We start from the raw sequence: 18,629 nt of genomic DNA on the forward strand, positions 1-18,629 counted from the left end.
TTCTCTTAAGCCTCCATTAATTCAATTTTACTGATAGTATCTGTAAACTTGGACTTTAACTATGTTAAACCAGTTTACTGAGACTGCTGTCTCTCATAATTAGTGGAAATAAGGGTCATACCATTCCCTCTTACGCAAAACAGACTCATTTGTGTTTATACCAGAGCATGTGCTGTTTTTTAACGACACACTGTCTGCACATGGTAGATCAAGTATCAGACACAGATGCTCACAGCAAAGGCTCACCCAAGTTACCCAACACACACATACACACAAACAGACATCCACTTTACCTGTAAAGTAGATGGCATTTAAAGCATCCTAAATGAACTTAATCAGTTGCCTTTTATTTTGTGAGGACTCCAGTTTAGTTTTGCACATTCTTTATTTTTTTTTATTGTTGTTTTTGTGAAGAATCACTTCTTGTGTCAAATGTTGTTGCTTTAGCAGTAGCACATCCCTGCAGGTGGGAGGCAACTTTGTAGCACACATTTGACCACATCCTGCCCCGTATACTAAACTGACAAAAAAGAGCCGTACGTCAAACTTTTCTGTGTCATTTCAAATTAATTTACATCTTAAAGGATGACTGATCATGTTTCTAAAAAAAAAAAAAAAACTGATGTGCATTGCATCATTTTTCTGCACTGTCTTCATAGCAGTGTTATCTCCTGTTGTATCTTTAGAAGATAACATGAATTATTTGATTTCTTACAAAAGCTTTAATACATGTGATGAGTTTTACAAAAATGTGAAATCATTTTGATTTGAAAATCTCAGGAATCAAAGCATAGCACACCCAAATAGACGCCAGTTCCTATTATTGTTTGTGAAAAATATCAAGTGACCAATGCTGGACAGAGTGTGTATGCATATGTATGTATTCCTCTCTCCCTGTGGGCGGTTGCCTGCTGCGCTGCTTTTCTGTCACCCTGTGGTTTGGTTATTTTCAGCTCGAAACCGGATGTGATTCAGACTGCATGCTAGATTGTGTAATTGAATGGACTAACCACATACACACACACACACACACTTTTTGAACGCGCACAATCGCATAACCGATGCAAACACAAACACACAGGACACAACCCTCTCTCACACACACCGTTATATCGTTAGATACACCCACACACTGAGGGTTTCTGGGAACAGTGCTGGGTTCCCCCCGTTCAAAGAGCCACCCGAGGGTGAGCGAGCGGACGATGAAGCACCACCAGCAGCAGACAGAGCGCTCGTTTCTTGGTTTCAATATTGGTCTTAAACATCAGTTGTTGACCTGGCTTACGCCGAGATCGGAAAAAAGGATAAAACGCTTGCACACGCTCGTGCTCTGTGGAAACAAAAAGGACGGTTAAAAGTGGGGAAAAACATTGTGAAGTGCTAGTGAAACTTATTATAAATGTCAGTTTCTGACTCAAAAAAAAAAATTTAAACGGTACTCTACAGATGGTGCTGAATTAAGAAGAGTGAGAAAAACAGGGAGTAGATAGCGTCTCCAAGCACCTCCGCTATGCATGACAACATTCCCTGGGGCCTTATTTTTTTTTAAATAATAATTCAAACTAATTTCTAGCAGTTTGGTGTATTAGTTTATGTTTTAAAATGTCTTCTAAATGTGAATGTTTGACAGGAAGTTCTGGGAGGAAGTTTGTTTTGCAGGTACAAACAGAGGTTTGATTTTTATGGTGCTACCCTGGAGAAATTACAGATTTGCAATTAATTGTAGAAAAGGGCCAAAGAGGTTTAGTGAATCATGCAGACCACAGTGGAGTGGTTGTGACGCGAGGATGTGTGCGATTCACTGTCAGTGGCCTCTACCAGAAAACTGCCTCTTGATTCTAGGAAGACTTTGGGCTATAAGATTTGAGAAGGCAATGTTCCTGCGTCACGCAGGCTTCCACAGCAGCGTGTTGTACTGTAAGTGTGTGTGCTTGAAAACTGACAGGATGCTCTACTTCCTTGGTGGTCTGAAAATGTCAAGAACAAATGTGTATCTGCACATCTGAACATTGCACAGAACTTAGTGTCTTTAATCTCTGAAAAAAAAAGGTAGTCTGCATTACCGCAGGAGAGAATTACAAACATTAAGTCCTTCGTTATTATGAGGGAAAATAAAGATAGCTAGACATCGATTAAAAGAGCATCTAATTGGATAGTTTTACCCTGACTTTAACTGTTTCAACTGTAAAAGTCTATTATGACTCAACTTTGTTAAGGATTATGTCAGCCTGCTTTATTTACTGCCACATCCCTGGTTTAACCGTAACTGCTCTTAATTACCCCAGTTTTCTTTTGATATTAGCAGTATCTGCTGTATCAAGGCAAGGTGTGCACCGATTACAGTGGAGTTATTTTTACTGTTATGCCTGTAATACTTAAAAGTTAATCAAAAACAGCTGATAAATGATGGCTGAAAGCAAAGTTCTTCACGAAAATTAAGCATTTTAAAGAGAGGATTATGGATAAAGTCTTTTCCCATAAATAGCAGGACTAATCACGTCAAGCCACCAGCAACAATGATCTCTCTTTCTGCACAACATACTTGAAAGCACAATAGGAAGCTTGTTCACACTTAATACTCAATTAGCGTGAACAAGCTATATAAATACTACACAAAATGTCCATGTTTCTACATGACTGCATTTTCTTTCATAACAGACTTCCTGCTTGCTCTTTAATCCTACACCACACGAGTGAATCGGGTACAGTTTTAAACACGCAGATTACATTCTTCACGTACAGGAGCAAGTAAAGTTATTTGTATTTGTAGAATCAGGACTACAGTATTTGGCATTGGTAATCTGGCACATAGAAACTATCTGAGACATTTTTTATGAGGGCCCCTTTAAACAGCCTTACTTTGTTTTTCCTGCTGTTCTTTGGGACAGCAATAAATGTTATTCAGCTTCAGCTCCAACTGCAGATTAATTTCCAAGATTAATGTAAAGTTATTTCTTGCGCTCCCACAGTTCAGTTTTGTTAGGAAATATCTCTAATATTTACCTTTGTGATTCTATATAATACTGTGATAGCGGTCTATATAATAACTAATTATATGCAGAAATGTTTATACAGTATTTTTTCTTAAGTTATTTAGGAAAAAATCTGAAATAGCTTCATAACTGAGCACCGCAGGCAGGAAATCAGAATTACAAAGGAAACCAAACCAGGTTCAAAAAATTTTTTGTTTCCTGAAAAAATACTTGCAGCTTTTATGGTTTTGTGCAGAAACTCACACAGACTCGAGTTTTAATGTGCACCCAAACAAGCTAATTTGTTCGGTGCTATAATGGTTTTCATTGCACATTAGCTCAATGGTGTATGACTGTAATCAGAGATTTTCTTGTCCCCACCTACACCACAGACAGACAACAAAGTCAATGGAGTGGGGGGCATGAGGCGTTTGAAAACGCTATTCAACAGTATGTAATTTACTGTAAGTACAAGCTCAGGAATCAATATGCAGGACGACTATTTATATTCACCGTACTATAAATAAAATGAGCGCTAACAAAAGGTATTGCACAGCAGATCTGTGCAAGTCAGTGCTGTAGTGATGGAAGTTCCATTTTGACCAACATCTGTCTCATCTTGGAGGGTCACATGTTGCCGTATCCTGACATGAATAACACTGTGTGGGTTGTTTGTTGTTTTGGAAACATTTAGGCATTTATGACAAATAGTAAATGTTCGCACATAGAGCCTAATTTTGTTTTGGTTTTTTTTTCTGGGGGCCTCCAAAAGAACCCTGGAGATCCCAGAGCCGAGTCACTCTGCTTGCTGCTGGAAGTTCTTGACAGCAGATGGAGCCACAGAGAGGGAGTTATTATTTTATGTGACACAAAATCCCCATCTCATTTGTAAGAAAAAAAAAGAAAGGAAAAAAAAGAAAAGAAAAGGAAAAAATATATATAAAGTTAAGAATGCCATACAAGTTACGAGCAGTCAAACGCGGAGCGTGCACTCAAAGGGAGTGAGTCGGTGCGGGAAAACAATAGTCAAGAAGGTCCTGTGTGAAGTCAAGGCTATTTTTGGTGGGGCCCGCCTCGCCTGCTATTTCTGTCAGCAGGAGAGCGAAGGGGAGGGAGCAGGGCTTCGAGGGGGCCGGACTTACTTCTCTGTAACTTGCCTCCGATAAGTTCCTATGTTTCGGCTCCTCAGTATAGGCTTCACTGACAATACCAGCGGACCTCTCCATCTCTCTTCCATCACGTTCCGTCAGCTTTTTGGCTCTTTTTACTTGTTCAACGCTTCAAAAAACAGACTCCGTTACAAGTTGGATTATCTTCAAGTGTGACTGGACTCTTTGAAGGGGCGGTTAGGTGTAAGCGGGCTCCGGTTTACAAGGTAGGCAAGCGCTGGTGGTGACACGGTCCGAGCAGCTGAAAGTTTGATAAATGTTCTTAAATTTCGGGCTGTTTTGTGTCGGGCTTTCTACTCGTCGGGCAGGTGCAGTATGGCGTTAAGCTACGTGCGCAGGTGCACTCTTTTAATTGCTCGCGAGCACTTTTTAAAAAAAAAAAGTCACGCGCGCGCATCTTTGACGAAAACTAAAAAAACATACGGTACTTTTCTCGAGCTTTAATTTATTTCATTAGTTTTTTGTACATATATGTTACATAAAGTCACCATCAACTCCAACAGTCGTTTTAAAACATGATTTGCATTACAGCTCAAGTCATTATGAAGCAGGAAAGGGTGACTTTAAAGCAAAGTGCCGTTGACAAGCTGTAAATCACGTAAATAATGTCTGCCTTCCTAAACAGAGTAATGAGTGTTTTGTTGAAACTGCCGGAGGTGTGTTAACCACAAACCTACGTTTCTTATCAGTCATTTATTAAGATAAGATTCAAATTTATTTACTTTTGGCCCCAGTGAGGTTGAGCAGATGTCGGCCAGCATCACAGTTTAGCAGCAGCACCTCCGCAACCCAGTTTAAAGTGCAGGTGCGCTGTTCGCGTACTTTTCTACAACTGGGATTATCGTGTGTGTGTGTGTGTGTGTGTGTGTGTGTGTGTGTGTGTGTGTGTGTGTGAGTGTGTGTGAGAGAGAGAGAGAGAGCGTGTGTGTGCGCGCGCGCGCATGCTTGCGTGGTACAGCCCAGACCACCACACACTTTTCTCATCTTTTCTATCCACATGTGGGTCAAAATAGTGCACTAGACCTGTGGTTGATACATCACATGAGCAGCTCACATTGTGCCAAGTGCCAGCACATGGCAGTGGTGAAATCTATTAATACACACCTGCAAGAAACGTTGTCACCTCTCTCTTTAAGGCTGGTATTAAAACTGCTTTATTGTGACATTTTTAGGAAAGGTTCAGAGGTGAAAGCTGCCAGTTATCAACTGTGTTTGGTTTTTTTGATTGCTTGTTTTTGGTTTTTTTTGTTTTGTTTTGTTCATTGTTGTTAGATATTGTGAATATGAGCTCCAGTTCAGTGATATACTTTTGTCTTTGTCTCCACAGATGGAATCGGCACCTCTGGGAACATCGTAAAGACTGACAGACAGGACAGCGTACTTCCCACAGTGGCAGGTTAGACCTTAAACCTCTGCTGAAAATGCTCAGAATGCAGCTCTGATTTAATAAGTAGTTGGGGTTTTTTGGTAATATTTTACTTGAACCTCTTAAAGTTAGGCAAAAGCCATCAGCGCTGAAACGCTCTTGTGGAAAAAGATGCTGCCGCTCTCCAGGCAGTCCCTGCTCACGACTACATCTTGTTTTCTTTACATCATTTTCTTTTTAACATGTGTACACACACACACACACACACACACACACACACACAGCGTATGCAATTTGGGTGACAGCAGTTTTTCCACAATGATCTAAGCTGCAGTAAAAGTAGAGAACAGGTGCTGGCCTAGTTGGAAAGACGCAGCCTCCTCGGCTGTGTTTTTCATGTGGGTTTAGAAGTTAGTTTTGCTGCAGGTCATGCAGAAGTTTAATTGAACATGCGTCACGCAGTCCTACAAAAATGTATGAATGTAAATTTACCACATGAGCTATTTATTGTTTAGTAAACGTCCAATAGCATCCGGTTTTAGTTAGTTTCCTACTAAAACAAAAGACTTAGTTCTGTGTTCGAATTAATATTAGGAAATCACTGGTACCAGTGTATAGTACAGTAGAGGGATTCACTTCACTTTTTATATTTTCACTTCCAGGATTGTGTAAGAGTCATCAGTTAGGATTCTGACGGTCATTCTTCTTGGCACAAAAGCTTCTCACATAAACATCTGGAGATATCAAAACATATTTCCTCCTAATTATGGCTGATTGCAACTGTTTCTTTCACAATGTGGTCATGGTTGGATAATGAAAATGTTCGCTCTGACTACTAGTGTGATGCAGGACGTGAACTTAGGCTAACCCTTTAGCACTCATTTCAAGAAGCCACCATCTTTCCAGTAAAATAAGAGCGGGCTTGTTACTTTTCTTTGTAATCGTGTCAAATTTTCAACAATTTTCAACAACCCTTCCTGTCATGTATTCATCTGTTGTGCCTCTCTTTAACAAAAAGCTTAGTTGATGCTTTTGTTCCTAAACCTGAGCTTAAAATGTATTTGATCTGCTGCTCCAAGCATCAGAAACAAGTGACCCAGGCTGGCACTTTTAGTCCTGCATTTTTAGTTTAGATTAGCATTCTCTGCTGTGAAGCATGCCTGTGTGATCACGCTGTGTAGGATTACAATGCATGACTCTCTGAATGAAAGCCGGCTCTCGCTGTGCCAGGCTCTGCTGACTGCATGCTAACCAAGGACCCACTATGGGCTTTGTGTATCTGCGTGCATGTCTCTGGAAAAAAAAAAAAAAAAACCCCACTGAGGTCATGGCTGTAACTGCAGAGTCTGGTTACATGCGTGTTGTCCACGCAGGGCAACTGGCACTGGCTCTCTATCCTTTGTCTTCCTCTCTCTAATTTCTCCATCTCAAACATGCACACCTCGCTTTAAATCATTTGGCCTGTGGAGTGCATTGCCCTTACGCCAGACGTCTGAAGTCGGAGATTGGTTAGCGATCTAAGGTGGCGGCGGTCTGCGCCAGATGTGCATAACATGTGAAACCACCATTTTAAAAGCCTCTGGAGCTCAAACAGCCCTTTAAACTACACAGAGTGCTATAATAGACCTGCAGGGTTACATCCCACTTGTCCTGCTGTGTCTGTAATAGCCTTGAACCCTAATTTTCCACATACGTGAAACAGAAAACACGCAGAAGTGCTGTTCACTTAAAGAATAGCTTGTAATACTTGGCTCCTGTAGCAGTTACCAGAAGTGAGAGCATACAGGTATAATGATGATTTCGGAGTTTCACAATGGCTTTCAAAAGCTATATCTATTAATAAAAAGACCTTCACCTCATATTCAACTTCTTCCTCCAGCAGCCTTTTCCTCTACACGCCCTAGAAATGAAAAAGACACAACTCTTAATCCTGCAAACGGAGATATTTCAAAATAGTTACGTTTTTTTGATTGACCATAGTAATGTTCTTTTTAAATAATTGTTTTCCTAATAAGGAGTGAAAAAACTGCCTTTTTCAGGGCTGTCAGTGAAATCAACAAAAATTCCTTACAAATTTCTACATAGAAAATACAACTTATTGCAGTTTGCATGTGTACTCTGCTCATTTTCTCAGGCCTTTACTCTCTGGATCGCTCCAACAGTCATGCAGTGGAGATCAAATATCCTAGTTGTGGTTTCCAGCCACATTGGTCAGCTGATCTGGGCGCTGTGTTTCTTTTAGTTACCGGTTCCTGTTGAATTAAAGAACTCAACTGGAGGAAAGTTGATAAGCAACAATCAATCAATCATTACCTCTAATGCTGGTAATCATTCTCACTTATTTGCATATGTAAGTAACATGATTCCTATTGAAACATTTAATCAGCAGGTTTAGCCTTTTATTGAGTTGATATATCACTAGAAGACTGTAATGTTGCAGCTGCTAGACTGTTTATTTAGAACTTAATTGTGCTCCTTCTTGAATTTCCAGTTTGCGCTTTGGCACCCAAATAGCATTAGGTAATTCATCCTCTGCAGCTGCAAATTCAAAAACGTACTGACGTTTTATACTAATGAACAACCGCCGCTGCACATATACATTAAGGTGATTTTGAACTCTAATACCCGTTAAAGCCAAATGGGAGTGCAGACACAAGCTGTTCAGTAGTCGAGGTAGTAATGGTTGTAACAGTAGACGGCGTTGGAGGTTTGGCGGCTATTTTTGACCTGCTGAACAAATGGCTCAATTGTCCTGCCTCGAGGTGCATGAAATCACTTGATATGTCAGGGGTAATGTTATATAATACTCTCCAAGGGGGGCTCACAGGACTGTGTTTGTGTGTGGTGCAGTTGTCTACTTTTTATTTCAGTTTAGAGTGTGTGTGTGAGTTTTTCCTGTGTCTGTGTAACAGGCTGCACATATTTAAAGTATTTTCTTGCAAAGGGGACTGAGAAACTGTAAGTGTATGCGCTGTGGCTTGAGGTAAGAGTGTCCTCAACATTTTATTACTGTGTCAAATCAATTCACGTTGCATTAACCTTTGAGCTAAAATCTTTTTGCTGTGGTCTGCTGGGTAACTGGTCTCTTATTGGCCTCCAGCCTCACTCTGATACCTCCCCCTCCCCTTTCTCTCTCACTTCCATGCACACAGTCGTGTACATGCCGAGGCACGTAATTCGGATTAAATTTACTGAAGTCAATGGAATTCTTTCTTCTAAGGATTTATTCCTGTGGCATTCAGGGTATAAAAAAACGCACAAAAAAATCCCAAAACACTCAATTTTCACCTCAGTTACAGCCACTGTGCCAGACGAGAAGCCCTGGATCTAAATCTGTTTCTGAGTTCCAAACTTTAAGGAAGCTGGGGTTGTTCCCGTTTCCCACTATTGGTGAGAAACAAATACACGGAAAGTAAGATGTCCTAGCTTTAATTAGTATCCTCTTCTTTTTTTGTTTTATCTTTCCCTCACCACCAGTGGCTGGGTTTTGCTGGAGATTTCTTCCTGGTAAAAGGGAGTTTTTTCTTCCCACTGTTGCCTAGTGATTGTTTCTAGGGGATCATCTGATCGTTGATGTTTTCTCCAGCTACTGTAGGCTCTTCACCTTGCAGTATAAAGCACCTTGAGGTGATTGTTGTTATGATTTGGTTCTATATACATGAACTTTCATTGAAATAAACTTGAATCAAAGGACACATTTTACTATTTGTGTGTTATTTATTTTAAAGCTAATTTGCTTTTGTTTATACAATGAATACTTCAGTCACCGATCCTAAAATATTCAGGATCAGTGACTTTTGACTTTGTTCTTTCTTTTTTCTTTGAAATGGTTAGTTGCTGACTAAACATTACGTATGTAGAAATAAAAATAAAGAACATTCATGTAACAGCCCTGAACAAAAAATAAATTTAGATGTTAACTGAAGCATTAAAGTTCTGCTTTGCAGATACAGGTCCATCATTAATGCTGATCATCTTTGCGAATAGATAATAAGTTAGCCTGATTCCTGGTACTGTAGAAGTCACATATCAGTCACAAGTTCTCAGAACCAGATGATACCGTCTGACCTAAACAGCTCAACCAAGTCATGATTCAGCTCACACCGACTGACGCTGACCTCGGATCAGATGGCTTGTTGTAGGTGCGGATGTAATTGGATCTGACTGGACTCCTGACTTTACATGTGACTCCACATGTGTGTGTGTGTCTTGATTATCTTCAGTGACGTTTACAGCTTCAGGCTGATTTCTTTGTAATTGAATAGGAGGACCACACGATACAGGTTTATACAATGCCCATCTGTGGTCAGTGTGTCTGTCTGGGTGTGTGTTTCAGTATATGTAAGACAAGTTTCTGTGAGACACCCCTTTGCACAGAGGATGATGAAAACAAATAGTACTGCAACAGAGGTGAGAAGAGTTGCTCTGTAGTTTTAAATCTCCAGTAAACTAAAACCCGACACGTACAGGAGTTTTGGGCCCGAGGCAGATACCTATTTTTAGAGAGTAAAACATTCCGATATTGAAGTGAGGTTGTGCTGGAATTGCATTGAAAGGGGAAAACAATGGTGTTGCTGTTTGTTGACTTTCCAGAAATGTATTTCCCGAACTAGTTAGCAACTTAGGGCAAAGACGCCACTTGACTCCATACCACCATTTGCTCAGCTGTGATGTTTGCAGCTACATGTCCTGCAGGAAGTGCTGAGAGCCAGAGCTGCTCTGTGGCATAAAGTATGGGATGGCACCAAACATAGGTTTCTGAATTATGTAGTGACGTTTTTATATTGCACACCATAGACGTTACTGCTGTTATGTCTGTCATACCATCCAACAGCCAAAGAAGCAGGAGTCACATGTTACCAATCTCACAAAAATGAGTACAAAATCATCTACAAGTATTAGCTTTTTTTGTCCAATGAGCAGAACAAACATCTCAGTTTATTTAAAGAAATCAAATGAAACCAGAAAATATCCACATTTGAGCTACTAAAATTAGAAAAAACAAAACAAAGAGACTTTCTTTTAAAAATATGATCAACCCTTGATTACCAAACAATTTCTCTTTTTGAACATCATCAACTTAATGTTTTGGCCTCCATCTTTGTGTACGATTGAGAATGGGATTGGGTTTTTCCAGAATCAATGGTTTTTTTTTTCCTTTGTTAGATACGCGCATGTGTGTTTGTGTGTTCATCCCTGACCAGAGTGCAGAGCATGTGCAGGAATGTTAATGCCTTCTTCCTTTGTTATCTGTGCAGACGGCAGAGTGTGATGGTGCATATTCATGAAGCTGCTTTCCTGGAACATGTTAACTACTCCCACGAAATGAAGAGATTTAAATTTAAAAGAAGCAAATAGGCAGAGTAAAGCGATACTGTAGATTCTCTCTCTTCTCATTTTGTTTCTTTTCAGTTTTTTCCCAAATCCTATTTCACAGATGTACTTTATTGTAGTTCATTAATGTTTTGCAATTGCAACAGGCACCAAAGCTGGGTGCTCTGGCAGTCAGCCACTCCAGCATGTTATCCCCGTTCCAAAAAATCTCCATGTGAACAGGTCACGCAGTCAAGCTTTGCATCTTGAAACCTGTTATAAAACAAGTAGACGGGAAAACCAAACTAACTGCTGCTCACAGTTCAAAAAAAATAAAATAGTTGCTCTGATTTACACAGCATTTCAGCAGCATTCATCAAGTAATTAAATTGGGAGTCTGCCTTGCCTACTTTTTTCTTTATCCTTCAGGAACGCTCATCAAACTTGTGTGTACGCTGAACTGGATGTTGACGTAAGTTTTGTCCGATTTTGCTGAGTTAAGTCAAACTACGTCTTCCATGCAGGACGGGCTGAGGCTTCAGCCAGATAAGCAGATATATTGTGTTGTTCTTATCAGCCAAAAGCCTTTGCTGCAGATTGTAGTCACCAATCTCACTACCACAGGCTTTTTTTCCCCCAGATATGGCAATAGCCACAGGCTATCAGCATATCAGTCACCACTGTCATTTTGATGACTCACTGTTTTCACTTACAACCAGCAATATTAGTTTATTATAAATAATCGTGCTTACAGTATCACAAAATATTTGAGAGAAGAGATGTGAGCAAGACACTTAGGGCATTATTATTTATTTCCTTTACCTGGCTTTGTGTTTAAGAAATGTGTGAATTCTGTGTTTTGTTTTTTTTCCCCTTTTCTTCTGGCTTTTTATGATAAGTGTGTGTGTGTGTGTGTGTGTGTGTGTGTGTGTGTGTGTGTGTGTGTGTGTGTGTGTGTGTGTGTGTGTGTGTGTGTGTGTGTGTACGGGTTCGTACTATCCTGGTGGGGACCAAAATCTGACTTTTACTATCCTGGTGGGGACTTTCTGCACCGTGGGGACCAAAATCCAGGTCCCCTCGGGGTTGAAAGCAATTTTCACACTCAAAATGCGGTTTTACTGTCAGGGTTACAATTAGGTTATGGTTAGGTTTAGGGTAAGGGTCAGGGTTAGGCATTCATTTTTAATGGTTAGGGTTAGGGTAAGGGGCTAGGGAAACCATTATGTCAATGGGATGTCCCCACGAGGATAGCAAACCAGACTGTGTGTGTGTGTGTGTGTGTGTGTGTGTGTGTGTGTGTGTGAGAGAGAGAAACGTGTATTATAAAAGATAAAGAGGGAGATCCCATCGAGTGAACTACTGTTGAGTGGCTTTTTTTGTTGGGAAATGTGAAGAATGTGTTTGATGTGAAGGACAGCAGGAGTGTGAAGGAGAAAAGGAAAACATATACAGATGTGCAACAGAACTGAAGTTGGATGGATCTCTAAAGTAGAGTTTGTGAAGATTAGTACAATGAATTCTTAAAATTCTGTGAGAAATTACAGAAAAAAAAGATTTTTTAAAAAAAGCAATTTGCTGTTCTCGTCATAGCTGAGTACTGTAAATGCAGATGGCATTGAGGGGAAAAATATTGGCCACAGTTGAGTAATCATTCAGGCTGCAAGGGAGTGTCATCCATTTATAGTTCACAACAGTTTGCGCAGTGTTGGTGTGATGTAGGAACACTAAAACAGCAGTATAATGGCAATCAAACAGTTATTGTAGTGTAAAGTTTATATTCTATACCACATATTGCTGTGTTCTTTTTTTTTATAGTAGAGAAACTGTAAAATAACAGCTTAAAGACTAGAAATGCAGCTGCCGGTACTTTACTGTAATTTTACAGGAAATGTTATTCCCGTGTGGCTCAGCACACAATTTTTAAATGTAATCGTATTTTTTCGATGGTGAATAGTTTCCTCATGTTACACTGGGAACAGGAACATGCCCAACACAACCAGTGCTGCTTTTGGAAGTTGAGCAGCTGTATTTCATCAGCTGGAGAAGTGCCATTCAGCAAATAAAGGGTCCTATTCCTGTCAAAGAAGGAACTCAGTTTCTTAAGTCTCCACATTACACAGTCTTGGAGTATAAGGATTTTTTTTTTCGTTTGTTTCATAGTTTAACCTCTGGTCTCCTGAGAAGTATGACACAAGGAAAAACCAAAGTGCCTGTATTGAGCAATGAAGGTGTCAGATGTCATACAAACAAAAACTCAAAGAATCTGAGTTCGTGCAACACAAAGAGAACCTTTCCTCACCTGTGTTATGATTAACATGTTGCAATACCAACTTGGGCCTTAAGAACATTTGTCAGTCAGACATAGTACTCGTTTCCCAAGTTACAGTTCTTCTGTTTGTTGCAAAACAAAGCAAACACAAAAAGTATCGCTTTCCCCATGCTAGAAGAGTGTTTGGAGTAATAGCTTAACCGACAGTATGTAAAACAGCAATGGGGAAAAATGGCAGACGATCTGGTGTCTTTTAATGTGCCAATGAGCTAGTGTGTGGCATTCAGCGGAATACAGGAAACGGAGATAATGTGGCTCTCTGAACCACGTCTGTGTCGACTGTTATTTGTCAAACAGGAGAGCACACCTGGTGTCACCTCTGTGACAGACGGAGGCATTCAGATGAGTGAGTTGTTTCCACCTTCAAGCAAATTATAATGCTGGGTTAAGATAATTTAAAAAAAGAAAAGAAAAAAGTGACAGAGATGCACTCTGTCAGAGTTTATCTATCTGTGTGACCTGTATGTGAGTTATGTAAATGGGTGTATTGCTGGTATGCTGAGCTGGTGGAATCCCAAAGCACCTGTTTAGACGAATTAGAACAGGATGTAATGACTCACTTAGATTCCTCACACGACGTTCATAAATCTCCTGATGGAAAAAGTGAAATGAGACAAATTTTAAAAACGTGTAATTAAAAATAAAAAGCAACACAGTGGCTTTTGTTTCAAATACCTTGCCCTTGAGTCAGATTTGGAAATACTCTGTAATGACTCTGTTGTGTCCTTAACTTTAAAACTGTTTCCATCTTCACTGTGATTCAGGAGGTGGAGCTCTTTCTGTCTGTTTGTCGAAGTCCCTTTTTCTAAAGACTGTCCCAGATGTATCATTATGTGAATGTAAAAGGAAGAATTACCATGTGTGTGGTATAAGAAATGCTATGTGGCAGATTAGGCTACTGAAATATTATATAAATTCAGTCAGGTTTAGGGCTAATTGGCAAACATTAAAACACAATATTGCAATGGTGAAAGTGGTAAACGCTGTAGCTGTATAACGTCATTGTAACTGTTGTTAGCTTGTGGTTGGTCCTGTCGAAGCTGCTAGTATAGTTTATTTGTAGACTTATTATTTCAGTGGCAGCTGGCTCTTATCTTATTTTTGGAAAAAAAATATAAAAATTGTGATGTTGCATAAACGCACTGATTACAGAGGCAATGAAAACTTCATTTTTGAACGATCAATAAATTATTCATCAGGCTGGTTTTTGTTTATATAAATAGAAGTCAAACCTCACACACTAAACCATTATCATCTGATTTTAATCCCACGCCAACTGTACGGGGGCTGGCAAACAGGATTCTTAGGTAACCTGCAATCAAAGTATAAAGCGGGAAGAAAATCATGAATTATTTATTGATTTATTACAAAGTAGTTATATATTGAGCTTGGCAAATGTTTTGGTGGAGGGTGAAAAGAATCCAAGTGTGGATTTTTCCTGTCGTTCTCACATGAAGGCCTGCAGCCAGATATCTTTCAGAGTCTTGCGGATGATTTAGGTGCCTCTGGTGTCCTCACTTAACACTCGGTAATGTTTTCACTTAAGAGGGTCGTCCTCATTTTTGCTGTAACACATGCATACGGACACACACACTTGCATACACATAGCAGAGGGTAGTTCCTAAACTTGTTGACAGCCACACACACACTAGCATTTACACTTGGATACTCCAACTATGCACCAGCAGAGCGAGATCATAAATATAGAAATATTTTGGCGACAGTTGTAGGCAGGGAGGCCCACACCCATACACGCGCACGTGTGCACACACGCACACACAAACCACAGTCTGGCCAGCTGCTCTGGGAAGACGAGGTTTTGAATGGGAGTGACAGCTGTGGATTCCTCTGGATGAAGGAGGGAGAAAGGGAGATAGTAGATAGGAAATGTGAGCGAGGAAGGGGGATCAGTTGCTGAAGGAATGAGCGAGTGAGAAGAAGCGGTGGAAAAGGAGAGCGGGAATGACAAAGAAAAACACAGATCGGGATGAATGAAAACCCGTGGGGTGCATCAGAATTCCTCTTTCCTTTTTCCTCAACAAACTCCCTGCAAATTGAACCGCACTCTATGGAGCAGAGTAATATCAAAGCTGATCAATATAACCTACCCATGGCCCTGAAAAGTATCCTAGTATCAATATGTGTCTCATTTTAAAATAAATGTATTATTTCAGGTTTGAAAAAGATTAAATAATGTGATGTAAACATGTCCTGGCAGCAGTTACCTTTTGATGTAGCACACAGTTGAGTTGGTACTCTTAGAGAGAACAAAGAGACACAGAGCGTTCCCAGAGTAAAGAGCATGTGATTCTAACTGTCAGTACCAGACTATTTATAAAGATCCTGTGTTGCACAAGGCTGATTTAGCAACTTCGTGGATTTTTCTTTTTTTGTGAATACACCCCCATGTCTTGTGCTTTTTACTCTGTTTGATTAGCTGTTACTATTGTTGCTCTGTACTAAATGCTAAATGACAAAATCTGTATTTGCAATAGGTTTTCTGAGTCCCTCCCCCAGTGACTTGGATCTTTCCTTGTAAGACGCTTCGTAAGAACCTAAAAGTCAAGATGAACAAATCATTCTTCTTTTCTTCCTTTCCAAAAATGGAAAAGAAGAAAAAATTAACAGTGTAATCAGGTGTCGCCATGGCCGACAGACAAAACAAACAGCTCCACCTGTGGAAACCAGGAAGGAATTGAACAATCCATTGAAAAAGATGTCGAATTGCTGTCACCAGTTTGCCCCATAGTGGCACTTCTCCCCCACAAAAAAAGTTACAGTAAGCTTTACAGCTTTACAGCTGAGATTTCGTTTTTCTAATATGCTGTTTAAAAAAATTGTTTTAGTCATTCCTGTAGCATGTGTTTTGTTAACATGTACTGACAACAGTGGAAAAGCTTTCTTGCACCACTCCTGCTTCCTAAGAATTAGCTGAGATAATGTCCTAAAAAGCCAAAGTATTCCTTGAGTAGTGGAAAAACTAAATGTCCTGGTCAAGTAGCACTGCAAAGTTCTTGAACTCTTTAAGCTGTGTCTGAGCCTATTTAGTACTACAAACAATTGAAATGGATGAAACACAACTTATCTGGGCTGTCAATAGCTGACTTAGTAGTTTTCCATGTGCCTATAACGTGTGTGTTCATTACATTAGTGTGTTGCCTTCAGGGCCAGTGTTAGTCATTAATCTGAGTCGTTAATGGATGTCAGGCTCTCAGCTCTTCGTGAACAGAAATGGCGATTTGAACCGATCGGGCGATTGTGTCCGACAAAGAGGCCTTCAGAGAAAGCAGTGTTATTCTAATGAGAAACTTTCCAGCTGTAGGGCTCAAGGGCACTGTGGCAGCGTCAGCGTCACAACAACAGCAGGGGGAGGAGGAGAGGGGAGGAAATGGGAGTCTAAACTGAGCTCTTAAACAGGAAGCCACCCTGGTTCTCTCATTGTTGTGTTTTTATAGACTCGACTTCCTGCTGACATGACCGCCCCCGTTACCATGGTTGCAATCCATGTTGTTTATGGGATGGACTTCAAAGATCCCCTGGTGGCAAGACCCTAATGGTCATTGCTGTGTCAAGAGTGTGATGCGGAAAATGTGTAGTGTGTGTGAGGGGCTGAAATATGCTTTTGGTTGTAAAGAGGTGTGCGCTCGTGAGGATTTAGAACACTTCCTTTAGTGTTACTACAGATATGAGTTATCACTTAATTTATGTAGTTCAGATTTTATTTGTTATACTTATTATACTAATTGGGATATTCTTAGGACTGTTTTGCTCCAGGTGAGTGAGGGAGTGTGAGCAAAATGATGAAATCAACAGTCTGGTGTCAGAGAGATTCACCAAATAGAGGCAGAGAGAGGGAGGGAGGAAAGAAAGAGAAGGAGTTAAAGAAAAAAAAGAGGATGTGGCCGACAGTAAAAGATGACTGGAGGGGAGTGGAGCTCTCTGTCTAATTATAGATCCTGCTGTGAGTTGGCTGAGGCAGAAGTGCTACTGGGGTTTTCACATTGCCGGATATTTACAAGACAAACACGGGTATGTGCCACTGACTTCTTTACTGTTACTTCCATGTGTGTACTTGTGCATGTGACAGCTTTTTTTAATATCTCGTGAGAGTACGGTGAGGGAAAACTTGTACGAAATTCACTGGATACCGCGCACTAGAACCCTGCTGTGATGTGTGCGTCTGAGAGTGTGATGACTGACCTCCATCAGCCCAGCTTGTGTATTAAAGAGAGCGGTGCAGAAAGTTAAAGAGCTTCTTTCTTGCGTTGTTTAATTTCAGCCGTGTGTCTCACTTTTCTTTGATACTGCGCTACTGTGCTTCGACAGTTACTACTAAACTTTTTTTAACAGCGGCAGCACAATTTACAGGATGCTGTGTGTGTGTGTGAGCTCTTGCTGATCTCACACACAGCAGCACTGGATGTTTATGGAAACTCGTTGAGGACTTGGGAAACTGGACCCTCAGTGCATTATACATCAACCTTCTTCTATTACACACACACACACACACACGTATACTGACATAACCACACACTTGCAGTCCCATCTGTTTGTTGCACACACACATATGCACACACACCTTTTATACACTTAAATGGTTTTGGGATGACTGCTCTGGTTGTTTGCACATGCCAGCAGTTCCTGTGAGGGACGGGTGGCAATTTTAAACGAATGAAATCAATCAACACGTGAGATTTTTAGCATTTACTTCAACTGCCATGTGCCCGCAATACTATGCAGTAAAACCTGCCTTTGACACAGTTTTCTGCTGCTATTATCGATGGATGGTTCTGGTTGAGTCAGCAACATAGAGGAAGGTTTAAAATGCACTTTCAGCATAAAGTTCAGATTTTTGGTTTGGCAAATAAGGAAGTGAGAAGTAGTAGGATTTCAGGAATATACGTTGCACGAGTGTGCAATTTAGCATCGATGGAATTTCTAGTAGTAGCCTAGTATAGATCAAAACTCACGCTGCTAAGTGCTGTCATTTGCCAGATTTACATTGCATCAGAAAATGGTGACATAAAGTTTCATAAAGCCACTTCTATTTGTGTCAACATGTGGCTTCAAGAGCTGGCCATTTCTCATCCTGCTTCTGATAATTGCTGCAGTGTGTTATTTTAGTTTAGTTTTTGCAGATTATAAGAAGCTGCTTACTTAAGAAGAGCCAGGCTTAAACCCCATGGGTCTGACCCTGCATTTGTTTGCTTTAGATGAAACTGGAACTGTTTTCCTTGGCAAAGCGCTCCAAAGACATGCTGCAGGCTTGGATCAGGAATTCTATGGAGCAAGTATTCACGCGCACATCCTCAAATACCATCACACTAAGCGCACAATGGTTTGACAGGTGTTCAGAGTGTGTGCGCGATCATATTTGACTCCACATTATAAACACAGGTGGATTCTTCTATTACATAAGCTTGAAAAAGCACTGTAATAACATGGATGAATGCCGTCTCAGGCTTAAAGAGAAAGACTGG

General features: G+C 40.4%; 1 protein-coding gene across 3 annotated transcripts in view; it reads left to right on the forward strand.

Annotated features, from left to right (window-relative positions):
- The window catches only part of hdac7a (histone deacetylase 7a), a 55,164-nt gene that overhangs the window by 11,692 nt on the left and 24,843 nt on the right, over nucleotides 1-18,629 (forward strand). Inside the window, exons 1-2 of one of the 3 annotated variants that reach the window (XM_063464658.1) lie at nucleotides 3,932-4,347; nucleotides 5,469-5,537. Coding sequence is in view for 1 of the 3 variants with exons in the window: in XM_063464657.1 (XP_063320727.1) it covers nucleotides 5,469-5,537 (69 nt within the window). In the remaining 2 variants the exon portion in view is untranslated. Of the gene's footprint in view, nucleotides 1-3,931; nucleotides 4,348-5,468; nucleotides 5,538-17,105; nucleotides 17,179-18,629 lie in introns of those variants that run through there. The other 2 variants (XM_063464657.1, XM_063464659.1) reach the window with 2 other exon arrangements.

The sequence above is a fragment of the Pelmatolapia mariae genome, linkage group LG20 (assembly GCF_036321145.2).
Source record: "Pelmatolapia mariae isolate MD_Pm_ZW linkage group LG20, Pm_UMD_F_2, whole genome shotgun sequence".
In the NCBI taxonomy this organism is placed as follows: domain Eukaryota; kingdom Metazoa; phylum Chordata; class Actinopteri; order Cichliformes; family Cichlidae; genus Pelmatolapia; species Pelmatolapia mariae.